This window comes from Cryptomeria japonica, chromosome 1 (genome assembly GCF_030272615.1).
Source record: "Cryptomeria japonica chromosome 1, Sugi_1.0, whole genome shotgun sequence".
Classification (NCBI taxonomy): Eukaryota; Viridiplantae; Streptophyta; class Pinopsida; order Cupressales; family Cupressaceae; genus Cryptomeria; species Cryptomeria japonica.
Genome location: NC_081405.1, coordinates 138,113,908 through 138,130,892, shown reverse-complemented (window position 1 = coordinate 138,130,892; position 16,985 = coordinate 138,113,908). Strand labels below are relative to the sequence as shown.

Genomic DNA, 16,985 nt, shown 5'->3' with positions numbered 1-16,985 from the left:
ATAGAGCTTCCTCAACCCTCCGTGAAGTGTATTCAGGATCAAGTATATGCCCGTCATCAATCATCCCTTGTGGGATATACGCCAAGTTGAAGTCAACAATTTGCTCAACAGTGAGCTTGCAGTAATCCATCTTGAGGACTTCGGCTTCTGTGCGGAGATCTACCCAGATGTCTGCAATGCGATGAACATGCACAAAGGATTTCTTGATCTTCTCCTTCATACCTCTATAATCAAAATCAGCTCTAGGTTTGAACCTTTTAAGCTTGATTTCCTGCAATTCAGCCTCCATGCCCTTAGCCTTCACAGATGTGACAAGGGAGTATCGACCAATTTTCAATGGGTTGATGGTAGAGATCCCCATTCCAACCTTGTGTCTAGCAGACTGAAAAGTATGAACAGCCATGATCTGTCTTCCCAACTCCATAAGAATTATCTTATCAGTTGGGTATCTTGGAAGCATGTATGGCTGACCATCATAGCATCCAATCCTCATATAGGTGAAGGTGGGAAATTGCAGAAACAAACACCCATACTCAGACACCTTGATCCATGCCTCATCTGATACTCTTTTGTTCTTGAGATCCATGTCAAACTGACACATGAAATATTCGAAGAATGCATCTTGGACCCTTCTAAAATGCAGTCTGCTGGATTTCAATGGCAACTGGTCATGATATTCCCAAACTGTTATAAGCGAGCGATCACCCTTGGTAGAAAGACCTGGAAAGTGTCTAAGTGATGCTGCTAAATATACCAAATAGGAATTCATGAAGAAGGTCATGGTGGTAGGAACTGCTGCAAGTTGTTCGCACAAGGCATCACTGATGACTTCCCCCCATGAAATGTGATGTGACTGCCGTATGAACATAATGAATTGATACATCCATGGCTCAAAGACATTGGAATTCTCAAGGTCCATCATCTTGCTAAGAAGAGTGATGGTGTCTCCTATCTCCCATTTGAAATCACAACGGTACAACTTTGCCCATCTTGAGAAGGAAGGTCGTGGCTCTTGGATCCACCTATTGATGTGTCGCTTGCAATCTTTTTCCCTTTTCACATAATACTTTGCTGCACTTTCTTCGGTGATTTCCATATAAACAGGTGCATGAGGTATTCTGAAGACCTTCTCGATTGTATCCGCATCAAGATGAATTATAGCTTCACCATCATCATTTTTGATGACTCTTGATTCCTTGTCAAAATGATGGGCGCATGCAAGAACGAAGTTAGGTTCTAGGGCAGCCACTAGGAAGGAAGATGCATGATGGATATGGCTGTCCAACAACCGCTGCAAGTTATTATCCTGTGGATCTTCTACCCTGTTGATGAATTCTGCCATATCAACGTGCCCTATCTCTGTGTCTCTGATGCGATCCAAAGGAGAAGAAACTTGGGAAGGTGCAACCTCATTCTGATATTTGTCATATTTGTATTTCATTTTCTTTGGAGTTGGAGATGTCGGCAAATCTGACATTGATTGTGAACCTCGAATGCTGTGATGAAGACTTAAAAGAGTTAAGGCAACATCATAGTCAGCTGCAAATATCATTCTTCCTTCTTCAAATGGGTAAAACTTTGATTCTTGAATTTCATGATTTTGTGAGAGGAAGAGGGGAAATATGTAGAAATGGGAAAATCTTGACTTTGACCAATTTCGAATCTTGGTAGAATTTTCGCAAGTATACAAGTTGGAAAGGACATACATGCAATCGGGGTTTTAAAACCCGAGTACAAGTACACTTGTAAATTCGAAAATGGAGAAATGGATGAAAAATGAGATTTTGACTTGCGGGAAATGATGGAAATGAAAAGTACAGATATGGGGAACATGAAAGGATAGAAATGGGAAAATCCGGGAAAGTCATTTTCATGAAAATGGGAAGAACTCTTCAACATGTAATCCGGTTTTCAAAACCCGAATTTGCAAGGGAGGTGTATTTCACACTTTTAACTTGGAATTTTGACTAAAAATGGTTAAATCCCTTAACCGTAGGGGAAGAACAAGAATTTCCAGCGAACTTGTAATCGAGATTAAAAATCCCGAATACAAGTAAAAGGGAATTTTGGGACGAACAATGCAATTCAAAAATTGCATACCAAGGGGAAAATTTCTCACAAAAACCGATTTTTGGGGGAAGAACAACACATGCCAAAAATGCAACTAAGAACGAAAAATAAAGAAAACAAGAAAATAGTAAAATGAAGGAAAGAAAGGAAAGAGAACATACCTTTCTTGAAAATGCAAATGCTTCTCCAATAATGCAACAATCTTTGGAATGGAGAAGAGACACCAATAAAATAAGACAAACTGCAATGCAAAAACCCTTGACACGTTTTTGGGAAAAACGCCTTTTGCATAAAAATGTGGTAGCAAACCCCAAAGAAGTGGCATGAAAAGCTAATGAATCCTCATCTATTCTCAACGCCTTAGTATAAGATGCAAAAACGATTCATATTGTTGAAGATTCGTGGCATCAAACCCTTCCAATATGCAGCCAAAGGAATCACGTGGAAAAAACGTGGCAACTATTGCATCTTTGATGGCCCATTAAATAGCTTGAAACTTATCCTAAACTCCACGCCTAGGTAGGATAGTTCAAAATGATTTAGAAGAATGCAGCTTCATTAAGTTCTAATCTCCCAAAATGTGGCATTTTGGAAACACGTTTTTGCTGATTTGGGGCAAAAAACCAGTCAATACAACCTCCATGTGGTGTGAAAAGTGTCCAAGAATGCATGAAAATAGGGTGGAAACAAAAACGCCTTCCTCCAACAAATCTTCCACAAAATTTGCTTTGAAAAGTTCAACAAATGATTTTCTTGCAAATCGGGTTTTTGGAAGAAAAAGACAAGTTCGAAATGCATAAGGGAATGAAAATCGGGTTTTTTAGAACAAACGACAAGTTCTAAAATTCACTTTTTCACTCACTAGGCCAAAATCGGGTTTTTTGAACCAAATAGCAAGTTTTATTTTTGACTTTTTTACTTACAAGGCAAATTTGGGTTTTTTGAACCAAATAGCAAGTTTTAAAAATGTCAAAAATGCACTCTATGCATAAAATCGGGTTTTTTGGAGAGAAATGCAAGTTTTAATTACTTGTAAAAGGGAAATAAAATCCCTACAACAAGTTAGAAATACTTGCACATATGTAATGGAGATTTAAAATCTCTATTACATGCAAAAACCATTAAAGTAGGGGTTTTTTGACCAAACTGCAAGTTTACTTGTAATTGAGTCAAAAAATCCCTATTTTAACTAAAAAAGACCAAAAAACAATAAAAAAGACAAAAAGAAGAAAGGGAAATTTAAAACAAATTGCAAGTTACATTTTTTAATAAAAATGCACATGTAATAAGCTAAAAATTCCCCTACAACAAGCAAAACAATGAATATCATTAAAACTTGCAGTTTGAAGAAAATTCTCCACCTGCAGTCGGGGTTTTAAAACCCGAAATTGAAGGAAAGGCATAGCAAACGAACCCTAAATTTGACGAAATTCGAAACCTAGTTCGAGGATAGATTGAGGATTAAGGCAGTCCAAGGATTCGTCAAAATTCTGCCTCGGGAAGCGTGCCATAGAGTAAATTTTTTCATTTTTTCACATTTTTTTTAATGTAGTGGTCCTTTATTTTTGGAAACAAAAATGAGGACAACAAAATTTTTTTTTGAAAACTAGATTCTTCAAAAAAATTGTGAAAATTCAACAAAAGTTGTCAAATCTAGTGTTAAATCTTGTGCAATTAACTTAGAAATGATTTAGACTACCTAGGAATCATTTCTAATCCATCTAAATGCAACAAAAAATAAACAAATTGTTTTAAAAATGCATAGAAAAAAAATAAAAAACTTACCTAGGAATCTGATTTTCCCTTCAAATCCCCTTCAAATCCCCTTCAAATCTACTTGGAATCACTCAAAAATCCCTCCAAATCACCTTGCAAGTCACTCAATGTCAACTTCCCCTTTCTCAGCCCCAAACCCAATCAGAAAACAAAAAATGAATTATGTTTTTGCCGTTTTCGGCTAAGTGAAACAATAGGCGAGTTTTTGTCACGAATTCGCCGAGTTTTTGCCAAAAACTCGCCAAAAACTCGGCGAGTTTTCTGGCGAGTAGAAGTCAAATCTACTCGCCAGGCTCAAAAAATCGGCAAGTTTTTGAAAGTCGCTGAGTTTTCGGCGAGTGTTCCATCTATGGGAATACGTATATAGTAATCATAGACACTCATGGAGTAGTCAAATACATCAAGTATGAACCAAAAACGAACCATACACATGAAAACGCAGAGCATAGACACAAATATATGTAGACAAAGTGAACAACCAAATTGCAATAAATATGATGACTAGCTAATTAACCTATAACTAATCATTGCTTAGTTCAATAGAAACTCGAAAGGATGTCGATAAATTGCCCAACCCAACTAAGCCCAAGAGCAAGCAATATCCAAGTCATGGTCATTTGCATCACATCCCACAAGAGTGGGTAATGTCCAACCAAGACTAGATCCATCCCTTGGGGTGATAAATTCATTACTTAGCTTGCAAGAGGTAGGAACGTCCAACCAGGACCAGATCCATCCCATTACTTAGCCCACAAGAGGCAGGATTGTCCAACCAGGACCAGGTCCATCCCTTGGGGTGATCAATTCATTACTTTAGCCCACAAGAGGCACAAACATTAGAAAATTCTCCTTATATAGAGTTGGAGGGAAATAAGAGTAATTTTAAATTCAAAATAATTCATTTTCTCTTCGATGGCCTTTTTGAATATTATAAAAACAATTTCGACACATGTCCCCCTTCCCTAGGCATCCGCTTGAGTGGACATAATGCCACTTTATAAAATGTAATAATACTGAAGTAAAATAAGTAAACATTACATTAAATCTTTAGTGCATATTTTAAATATTCTCGAACAAATTGTAGAAAGTACTGCCAAGGCACCAAAAATCAAAACTTTCTTATGCCATAATGTAATTGAAGTCGAGGAATGATGTTGGTTGGTAAAACGATAACTTATAAAAATAGGCGAGTTCTCTAAGAAGTGTGGAGAACAACGTAGAAGGCCAAAAATGCTTCAAAGAGCGTTGCAACAAACCGAAACATCAATTGAGCACCACACCACTAACGGAAGCCATGAAAATTTGATACCCAGATCTCCAAGAATATTGGAGTCCCCTAACTACCACCAATTGATCTATGGGAACCTATGAATAGGCCAAAGGTCACAATAATTGACAAGACTTGAGAAGGGGACATTACATTGCTCCTCCCAAACCCCCACTCTAATTTTGAAAAGAGAAAGAAAATATTAATTTTGACCATGCTGGATAAAAAAGCAATGTTCTTTTTCCTTTTTTTGGTTTGAAATTGAAAAACAATGAATTTGTGTCTAGTTATGTCCCTAGTTTTTTAGCAGGTTTTCTGAGTTAATCAGTATTCTGGGTAATACTACTGTAGTTGTAGCATTTTGAACCCATTTGACATACAAAGCAGGAGTTCATGCAGAACTACTGATCAAAGAAGCTTTTAATTGATTAGCTTTTCCCTTCCAAGTTAATTTAGAGAATAGTGAATTGAAAAACCTTTCCTTCCTTCAAAAAACTCTATATTTCATGGTTTTTTCAAGTTGCTTAGTCCGAGACTCTTAACAATGTTAGGAATTGTATAGCATTTATTAGAGTGATGGTAATTGTCTTTGTGTTCTGATTATAACAATTTTGTTTGTACCTTAAACATGTTGAATTGAGAGGCACAAAATAATTGGGATATTTTATTTACAAATGTGAACAATGTTTCTGATGTTTTTCATTAACAAATGAAATACCAAATAGATTTGTAGTATCAATAGCACTAGGAATATTGATAATTATTTTAATCTTATTTGCAAAGTACAAATGGGGACTTTGAATTTTTATCTACTCAATCACCGATATATGCTATGTTTGAATATGTTTCCAATGTTAAAGTTCTTTTCATTTGCTATGTCTACTCTTTGTGTTCATACTTGTTTCATTTGGCATTTTTCTTCTTGTAGGGGGCCATGGGGTGCACTTTCTCCAATGCCAGAAGCGAATGCATTGGCAATAGATAAGCAGGTTGAATGAGTCGTACTGTTAACTAATTTGTTTTTTATTTAATAATAAATATCTTTTTTCAAAGCTTTAGATTTGCTGTTAGACAGTTTATTTATCGCATATGAGAACCTTTAATGTATTAATTAATAAGTCGAAATTGGAAGAGAAGAAAAAAGGTACAATGCTTTTCTGAATTTGCAGACATGCATGTCCATATGAAAGATTTTCTATTGTTTTCCTAGTCATGTTATGGTTTGGAATTTAAGTTATCAACTATGAGTTCTATATGAATGCTTCTCTTGATTGACATAATGATCCATCGATACAGTTTTCTCATATTTACTTTTATTTTTCAGTTATTCAATAATGCTTGTGTGGGGTATGAATGAGCCGCTGATTGGGTATTAACTACAAGGGTGTGACTGGAATAAAGTTTGAAATTGAGGGTACACTATAATTTCACTAGTGGCTGAAATATTAGATGATAACAACTCCAAAAATGTAGCTATCAGGCATAGGCAGGAAAGATTGAGGCTGAAGCAAAATTTTTCCAGCACATTGAGTTAGAATCATATATTAGGATAACCTTTAAGCACACAGTGATCACTGCAGAGGGTCCAATATTCAAGGCAAGCAATTTTAGTAAAGTCCAGAGATCAAACTTCCTATTTTTTAAAAAAAGGTGTTTTTTTTTCATTTTTAGTTTTTTGCCATGCCTTAGATTGAGGAGATAAGTACAAAATTCACAACGTCTTATTTTAAGAGCATTGCTATATGTTTTTTTAGCATCTATACAGTTTAGATCTCATGTCTGTCAAGTGAAGCAACTTGGGCTAACTAGTACGTTATCTCCCAACTCCATTACCCATAACAATCATATACAATCTGTACAATTTAGGAAACAATTCGGCCAAGAAATGTGAATTATTTATAACACAAATCTCTAAAATATCTGTAATGAGATCTCATAAAGTCTCATTCTGATCTCGAATAGGTTTGGACAAGGCATGCAACTTACTCTCAAAATGATCCTCTTTGATTTGACAATAAATGATACCTTCATACCAATGCATGGAGACTCCCATAATCGCCACCAGGCCAAGGGCTTCCTTATGTACTTGTCACTTGTAATATCCCTTGGTCAAATAGGAGTAGAAAATAATGTATTCCAACCCAAGGAATATTGTCGAACACTTCATATGCAACCTTCCAGCTTGCTGGTTTATTATATCAGTCTGAAATGTCCTTATTTAAATGATGATAGATGGCTTCCAATACTTGAGAATCAACACTACAATGCATGAATTATCATCTAAATGCTTAAATGACACTCTAGACCCTGAACCAATGCATAGAGATGAATTTACAATGTTACATATGCACTTACAGCCAAGCAACAATTTGTCAAACATTTGGCACACATCCTCAGACAATGTAAATGTAGATATAATTCCACACTCCTTACTCCTTATCTCATTTAGCCTTTCAAAGTCATTACATAGGCAGCAAATAATCACATATAGGGACTGTTTTAATGACAGTCTGAAGGCAAATTTACAGCCTTAACTTATCATTCAATCTGAAAATTACAATGGTTTTTATTAGCAATTGAACCTGGGATAGATCGCTGATGAAGATACCATCAATGCCCAACCAGAAGTAGACTCCAATGTGTAATATTGTCCTTGTTTGATGCCACCCTGCTGCTGCAAGTCTGAAGTCTGAGAACACAAATGAAATCTGCTTCATACATCCAAAATCTTCCTTCCAAATGATCCGATTTCCAACTAGAGGACAGCGCCAATCATCCTAAGCAATATTGATCAATCAACATGCACCCAAAGATGAAATCGATGCACTATAATGGAGGGTGGACCTGTCATAATTTGGATTCTTCAAAGAAATTCAATAGGCACCAAAACCTCCAATGAAAGGTCTTAAAAATATCGCCCCAGTCTCCAATGAAGTCTGCAACCAACAGCAATCAAAATCGAGGCACTAGTGATGAGATATGAATCAAAGCATGGTATCCTAGGTCTGCAACTATGTCGCTGATATGCCCCTTCTAATAAATAATTTAGGCACTCTGTTCACCAATAAATACTCCAAAAGGTATCGCTGTGGCCTCGCATCCAATTTGCAATCATCAAATGGTGAAATTGAGACATAAATTTACTGTAGCAAATCATTGTAGCACGGCACTGTAGCGAGGCACTGTTCATGGCACTGTAGCGTGGCACTGTAGCAGCAAATAAAAACTTCTGATATCAAACTTAATATGCTCAATATGAAGGACTGAGTGTCCCTCACTCTAAAGGCAACCCCTCGAGAGATCTTTCACTCTCAGTTATGTGATCGGTGGGAGTTATCATTCCCAAAGATCCTAAGTCTGCAGACACCCTTTAGGTTCTACAAAACACTTTAATTCTTCAATCTCAAATCCAAGTCTGCTTTCCTTCTCTTACCCTCTTCTATTTAACCTTTTCCATAACCCGTCATGAGACACCTTCTAGAAGGGGGTAGGTATACTTTATTTATTTTTAATAAGTGACTATTTAATTAATATTTTATTTTTATACTTTAGTCACTTTTAACTAAATTAATTAAATATAGTCACTTTTTAATAATTAATTTATTTTAATGACTTTATAAGAAATTAATTTAATTAATTTCTCCTTATTACTCCTATTAGCCAAAAGCCTAAAATCGGGGAAATTACATCACTGTGTTTTTGTTGCACCACTTGACTCTTAATATATGCTGAAGAATCTAGAACACTTATTTGAGCTTCAGAACAAAAGCCTTGAGTTCCAATGGCTCCTCCAATGTTGTTGTAGGCTGGACCCTTAAAAATGTTTTGCAGATTAGAATCATTAGATTGTATATAGGCTGGAAACATGTTGGATATGAAGAGCCCATGATGGAGGAAGATGCACCAAACTATGTACTATCCATCAATCTTCGAAAGAGTGAGTCATTACCATATGTGATTAATTTTCAAAGTAGCTATGTGGATTAGCGTGCATTTGAGGAGAATATTTTGATTAATCCTAACTTGAAAAATTCAACTCACAAGAATAGAGGTGCTAAGGATATCTTAACAATGTATAATTTGGTAAAAGAAGGTGAGCACCTCGATTACAGCCAAAGGTATGAAAAGGATGGTCAAACTTCAGATTTATTGCCCCATACTATGTCATTACAAGATTCTTAGCATCATTGAAAGCATTCTAAAAAGGGGTGATAGGGTGAAGCATACAACTTGCAGCATGGGCCATATAAATTCACTGATCTAAGTTCAAAATTGTTTCTATATGGGACCCAACTAATGTTTTAAGGTACAAAAGAGATAAGGTTTTAATGTAACTATTGTTAGTGAATCTTTCATCTCATGCATTTGGATAGAAGAAAGATTATGAAAAACCATATAAGATATGTTGTGAATTCTACAAACACTAGAAAGTATAAAGGATCAATGCACATAGGTCATAGGTGACTTCTTGGAGCCAAGTTCTACAATTGAGGACAAGGTTGTGGACTGTCTAATGGAGATAGTCACAATTGCTAGAACAATGAAATGATTGATGTTAGAAGGTGATAAGCAAAACAAATTCCGTTTTGAAATTCAAGAATTTTTGACAAAGCATAGTATGGTGTTGTTGGAATCAAGCTACAAACAAGTTTGCCATGCTTGGATATATGAAGGGGAACTCACATGGATGAGATACTACAAGATGCCTTCACCATTCCAAAAATCATGAGGACACAAGAACTTCTCATCACTTTGGGTGGACAAAAGGTTTGCAATGACATCCATATTGTAGGTCTAGGAGAGATCAGCATGGTTTTGGGCATGCAATGGTTATTATAGAATTCTGGAGCAATTCTGGTAGCATAATGATGTCTTAGTAAATCTTCAATCTTTCATACAAAATGAGCTAAGGCAGCACATATTCATGACCACTCCAACATGAAGAATAGATGCCAAACTTGCCCAAAAACAACTTTCACTCCTAGGCATGAACAAGAGTCCAATATGGCATGTTGTCATAGTCAGGACTGAGTGAAAATGGCAATTTACCAACTCAGCACTTGTTAACTCATCCAATATCTCAACCTGCCATGTCAAGTCAACATGCCACATGCCTAACATGTGGGAGAAATTTCAGCTACTAAAATACAACTCCAATCCATAATAGAAACTACTTTACAAGACTCTTTAGTAAACATAGGAAATTGCCAAATCAATTGTTAGTCCAAAATGGAAATGTATGACAACATCACCCTAAAATACAGCATCTTCCATGTGGGGACCAACTTCCTTAAAAATAGGAACTTTGTCATAGTCATCACTTTCCATGTAGGATGCCACCTCACTAAGAGGTTCCACAAAGTGACATGACAAAATAGGAAATTAACAACTGAAGATAAAATAGATATACATCAAATAATTAATTAAATCATTGTTAGGACTCTAAGGTTGAGACACCTTAATCCCAACAACATTCTAGTGGAGATTTAACTATGGAGTTGAAATCTAAGGGGAACGAAATAGTACTTTGGAGCATAGAAGAGGGAATCCCAAGAATTGCCATGGCTAAGAGGGTGGAACATCAAATCACAACTTCACCCATAGATAAGATATCTTCTTATGATGGTATTTGATCTACTTTGGGTCACCTTTGCGTGGAATTCAATCTTGCATTAACAAGATTGCCATTAAGTAACAATCGCCATCAAGTGTTTAGGGAGAATGTTGTTGGAAGTATCCTTCCTATTCAGGAAATTTGGTACACTATTAGAAATCGCAAGAAAAGGTTCTCACAAATATCAAAGTAGCACAACATGAGCATGGTCGAGTAACCTCAAATTTAGGTATTTGTGCAAAGGATCATCAACAAGGTATGAAGGAAACCAGCAGTGATAGTATCCTACCATCAAATGATAAAGGAAACACACTCAGGACAACTCCGAATCTAATTTCCAGCCTTGATGCTGATGTCACCATCATTATCAACCAAAACATCGCTTCATTTACACTCAAACAAATGTTACAGGTGTTTTCAGCCCTTGTATGGCTGTTCTCAGTCTCTATATCGCTCAGATTTTTTTATATTTGTAAGGAAGTTTCAGTTTTGCAACTATTGTACCATTGTCATGCCGCTAGTTTTGAAAATGTTAGACCTGAAACTGCTATTATCAATCATGAACAGCTTCAAGTGTACTCATTTTGAGGGAGTTTCATCACTTGGGGATGTTGGTAGAAGTTTCAGCTGAACGCAACAATCATTTGAGCCACCATATTATTGATTTGAGTGAAATTCCACATAGTTTGCAGATGTTGTAACTTGTGATGCCTTTTCCTTCTTGGCTTTATTAATATTTTGCTGACATGTAATTGCTAGATGTCAATAAGACATTTTCTTCTAACGAAAGATCTTTACCTTCCTCTTGCATGTTGGATCTCTTATGTTCCTGCACAATGGTCTGTTCCTTCACAATCTCTAGTGTTTGACTGTTTTGTCTACTTTGGCTTATGCTCCATGATTTCGTCTTTGACCCCTTGTAGTTTTGAATGACTCTCTCTCTCTCTCTTTCTTTATCAACTATTTTGTTCATTTTTTAACTATTCTTTTGTACTTTAACCCACACCTTCAGATCTCCTTGAACCTGTTTACTTACATTTTACATTTGTTATACTAAATCCAATAGATGTTCTATCTAATTTCTGACCATGATTCACAACCTGAGAATACCATTTCTCTGATATCATTGTAATGTCTCGAACTATGAATTTGTCACTTTTCTGATTTCTATATTTTTTTTTCTAATTTTTGATAAAAATCACAAACTGGAACAACAAAAGTGAAATGTATTAATTACTAGAACTTGTTGTCAAAACCCTCTTTGCTTGGAAAGCAACTTCAACTTCACTCAATCTAGCAAAATTCACTTACAGATGGCATATAACCCAAGAAATGCTGGCTAAGGTCTGATATGAAGTGGACAGCCAATTAATCATTCTTTCACACACAAGTATACCCTGATCTAAGTAGTCAAGCTCTCCTACATGAAATATCAATGCTGCAATTAACGAATTAAACTCTCAAATGCCAACAAACATTTAAGAATGGAACTGAAGGTTATCTAAGTTGCCTGGATTTGAGTTAATTGTTAATTAATCACCTTCAAAATGCCTTAATCAGATTTGCAAAATGCTGAAGCAACTTACAATGGCTGTTATGGACAATTTTCAGATTTACAACATTTGGGTTTTGTCTGAAAACAATGAATCCATAGTTGCCACATACTGTAGGAATCTTAAAGAATGAATCTTCAACAAGTTTGGCAGCTGGAGATGAAAAGAAACATGATACCGAGGCTGCACGATGTCCCAAAACAGCTCAAATCTGATTGGCACTGCCCTATGATGATGACAATCAGCTAACAGAGATGGAAGATGGCAGCAGTGAAGATCCCAAAGGCTGGAACTGAAGCACGAACCATTGTAAGTTCTGGTAAATGTTCAAAAACACCTCCTATCATCAACAAATGTTGGTGAAACTTGCCCAAATTGAAGTAAAACTCTCCTCCAAGCTGGCACACTCAATGGAAGGTTGGACAAGTGATCCAGCAATGAAGAGTAGAGAATATCTACTGTCCCTAATGCTGGCACTCCATAGAATGATGTCTGGAATTGTGATAGCAGCAATAAATGAAGTCCAAACCCTCTCTGAAACTTTCCAAAATGCTGGTGCTTGCACTAGGTCTGCACAACATGCAAGATATGATGTTGATATACTCCAATGACGACCAAAAAAGATGGTCGCTGCCCTAATTATTCACCTAAAATGATGGCACAGCCCCTCAACAACAGTGGACAACAAAAAAAAGTGATCCAAAGCAGCAAATAACCTTAAAAGGCACAGCAGCTAAGGGTTTCCAAAACCCACAAATCAACAAATAATGGCTTTGGTGATCTCTCGCAAGCTCCCAAGTAGTGGTGTCTAAGGTCTAACAAGCATTGGTGATGAACATACCCTCAAAATTTTGAATTGTGAATTTTCAAATATGAAAATGATTCAATTGGCACATAGGCAACGTACAGATGGGAATGCAAATCTTGAAGATGAGGATTTGCATCTCCAAACCCAATAGTGAGAATTCTGGAGGGCTTTCATCATGCAAGATCCTCGAATCAACCAAGTTTTGTTGTCCTCGAAAGCAAACTTGAACACAAAGCTCAAATTCTGAAAATGGCATAACAAAATGATGACAAAACATTACGATCCAAATTAAGCCAGGTGCTATCCTTTTGTAGCACTCCAATTGGGCCCTTGGGACCACTTTCCTTGAGTATTAATAAATACTTCTTATTTTAACAGTATATTTTTCAAGTTGTCTCATTTGAATTAAAATTTACTTGGCCCAACTCAAAATAATATGAAAAGTTATTTATTTTGCTTTGCCCTTTAGCCTAGTTGAAATGGGGATAAGCTAGAGGTCTACTTCATGGTGCTATTTTCAAAAAGGGGTCATGACATTATTTTTATATCAATGTGGGTTTATATTGAATTTTGATACTTCAGCATATAATGATTATTTAGTTTCTAGCTTCGTGTCACTATATAATATCTTTGTTTATATCAGTATTTTAGTATTATGTTATTGGTGCTCTTTTTATAAATGTTGCACTCTTAGTTTATAACTAAGTAGTAAGGGTTTACAAATGTGCTGTTTCAATTGTCTTCATTCATACCAGTACATTTAATTCTTAAAATAAAAAGAAATTGCATATTCCATAAAAATTCAAAAAGGAACATTACATACCTCAATATGATGATGGTCATACATGGCTAATAGGACGAGTTTCACACAGTTATTGCCCTCCACATACTTATTTTAAAGGCATGCTCATTGAAATAAAATATATTAAGATTAGAATAGAGTCTTCTTTGCCTTTTCTTGTTGTTGCACCAAGTAAAAATACTTGTGCTGTTTGTTTTACTTTTTTTGAGGAGGTCAACCAAATTGAGAACCCTTTTGAATTGGGACTAGAAGAACAATCCATCACTCTTCAAAGAAAAAACATTCCCAATAATCCATGGAATTACATGAAAGCTTGAATGAATTCATCTCCAAAGTTTACATCTTTCTGTATAGTCATTGGAGGTATATAATGATGCAATTCCAATTGCCGTCTCCCTATTCTTTATAATTACCCAAACAAGTGTATCAGAAGGAGAACAACTAGATTATTTAATATGAGGAGAAATATTACTGCCAGTTAATAGCAACTGCTTTCTTACCTATGTAATTGTTAGACTAGCAGAATTTAGCATCCTTCCATGCAAACGTTGGACAATATTTCAAGTTAAAGCCAACAACTTTCACTTCCTCACCTAGAAAACAATCTAGATCTATGCAAATATCGGAAAACATATCAAGTTAAACCCAACAAGTTTTGCTTTCTCTACTAGGAAACAATGCAGGTCCATATTAGAATTACATAGAGCTCTTTGAACATGCTTTCTATCAGACTCCTAACATGCTAACATATGATTATGATTTTCATTTAATGGGGGGCTAGGAAGCAAACTTTGGCTGTTTGTTTAGCCTTTCAAAACAGCTTGGTATCTTCTCCTCTTTTTTTTTTTCACCCTAGGGCTACCGCAAGGTGACTCAATAGTTTTCCTTTTCCTATTATTGTCAACTATTTTATTTAAGATGATGTCACTGTTTTTTTTTAAGAGATAGGAGAGTTGTCCAGATTAGCTATAGGCATTCAATGGAGGCTTTTTGCCTTTTGGAACCCCCCACGAAATAACTTATCGCTGTTCAACTTGCATGGCAGATTTAGATTCTTGTAACCTTTGCAATTGCTGAGAGCCTTGGGATGGGTTGGATGCTCCCTTTCCACATCATTTTGTGAATATCATTAACACAACTATCATGAAGGTTCATTTAGAGTAATTTTAGTTTGATTGTTGATTGAGAAGTTGATTTGCTTGCAAGGGCTTTCTTCCATTTTTACAACTCCTTCAATGCCAATTTTATTTTTTTAGTGTCTTTAATCTTGACATAGTTTTCTATATGGACTTAGGAACCTTTACCATCGACAAATTCAATCTGTTTATTCAGAATTCTTGGGCAGCCAACTTTTAGGTGGCAATCACACTTTACATAGGAAATAGGCATTGAGACTACCTTGCTGACCTCACAGTGAACAATTTTATTTTCCATTTGGAAGTTGCTCTAGTATTTTCAACTTGAATAAATTCCCCTAGGGTTTTCATAGCATGGGGTATGAGAGCCCAAAGTTGTGGTGGGATGATTTTAAACTCAATCCATTTCACGAGGAATGACTTAAAAAATTGAGTTCCCCATGTGCCAAAACCCTGTCATTATTGGATACATTGTTTGTAACTCTTATTCAAGGAGACTTTTGCTCCTTTTTTAATATTGGATATCTCGGTAATCATTCTCTGTGTTATTACTTTCCATAAGATGGTAATCTTGCTGCTACATTCTATAGAAATATAGATACAACCCCATCGTTCTGCCCTACACATTATTAAACCAATCATCAAAGAATCTTTTGGAAGGTAATGCATCCTAATCAAGGCATATGAAAATATTTCCAAGCCTTCCCTTTTCCTTTCTAATTATCTCTTCCATAGCAATGTTAGGCTTGATAAGGAGCATTCTACAACAAGAACCCTTGCAATACTCATCTCCTCCATTGTCAGTACCTCTTCATTTGGCAATGTTGTTGAATTCACTTCCATTATAATATTTACTAGCAAAAGTCGCTTCCTCTAGAATCAGAGTAGAATCCTTAGCTTATAGAATGTTCTTGTACACCTTTTAGTTCCTTCCAAGTTATGTAAACATTTTGGCTTATTACCACCACTATTATTTTTATGGATTTACAAACTTCATGAAAAACACTTGGCTTCTCATCTCTAGACTATTAAAATATTGTAATATTTAGTTGTAATGGTCAATAAAGCTATTCAGATAGACTTTAGGAATATTCTTTCTTCTTTTAGTCCTCACCTGCTTTTCTTAGTTGTCAATCTTATCTTTATTGGATAAACTGCTTGTCACTCTTATTCAAGGACACCTTTGGTCCTTTGTTAATATCGAATATGTTGGTAATCATTTTCTGTGTCATTACTTTCCATCAGATTGTAATGTCTCTGTTTGGGATTTATCTCCATTTAGTACTGAGACAACAATTCTAACTTTAAATTAGAGTTATACTATATTAATAAATATAATTTTATCAAAATTGAATACATTTTATAATAACATTTAACGTAAGAATTCTAAGGATACCTCGGAGGATAGAACTTATCTTGGTAACTTCCTCTGATTTGTATACTTGAAATATATGTCTCAATACTATACATTGCTGCTACTCAGCTGGGCCTTCAGATTAGAGTTATAATAAAATAGATTCTTCACAACTTTCTCAAATTTTGTTATAATTACCTTCCCAAATTGATTACAAGTCTGCCATAAAAATCCCTTCTCAATCTGCAATAATTCCTTCTTGAATCTGCCATAAGTCGGATCGCAAATCTGCCACGATATAATCACGATCCTCTCTCGGATTGCAAATCTGCCACAATATAATCACAATTCTCTCTCTCTCTCTCTCTCTCTCTCTCTCTCTCTCTCTCTCTCTCTTAAAATTCTGCTACACACTCCTCATATATCTGTTCTCAGGTCTGATGCGATCTTCATATACATCTTTGTTCTAACTCTGGTGTATGTACTTGGTGTACCTTTTACCAGTATTCTACTATATTTCCTTCATATTCCTCCGCCGATATCCCTTTTTTCCGTGGGAACAATTTCAATCCTCATTAAATATCCTTGGGTATCGAAGGGTTGCA

The 16,985-nt window shown here is 35.8% G+C and overlaps 1 protein-coding gene across 4 annotated transcripts in view; it reads left to right on the top strand.

The window, feature by feature from the left end:
• The window catches only part of LOC131033541 (THO complex subunit 6), a 221,389-nt gene that overhangs the window by 87,555 nt on the left and 116,849 nt on the right, over nucleotides 1-16,985 (top strand). For all 4 annotated transcript variants that reach the window (XM_057964771.2, XM_057964772.2, XM_057964769.2 and 1 more), the window contains exon 6: nucleotides 6,042-6,102. In XM_057964771.2, the coding sequence (XP_057820754.1) occupies nucleotides 6,042-6,102 (61 nt within the window). The remainder of the gene's footprint in view (nucleotides 1-6,041; nucleotides 6,103-16,985) is intronic.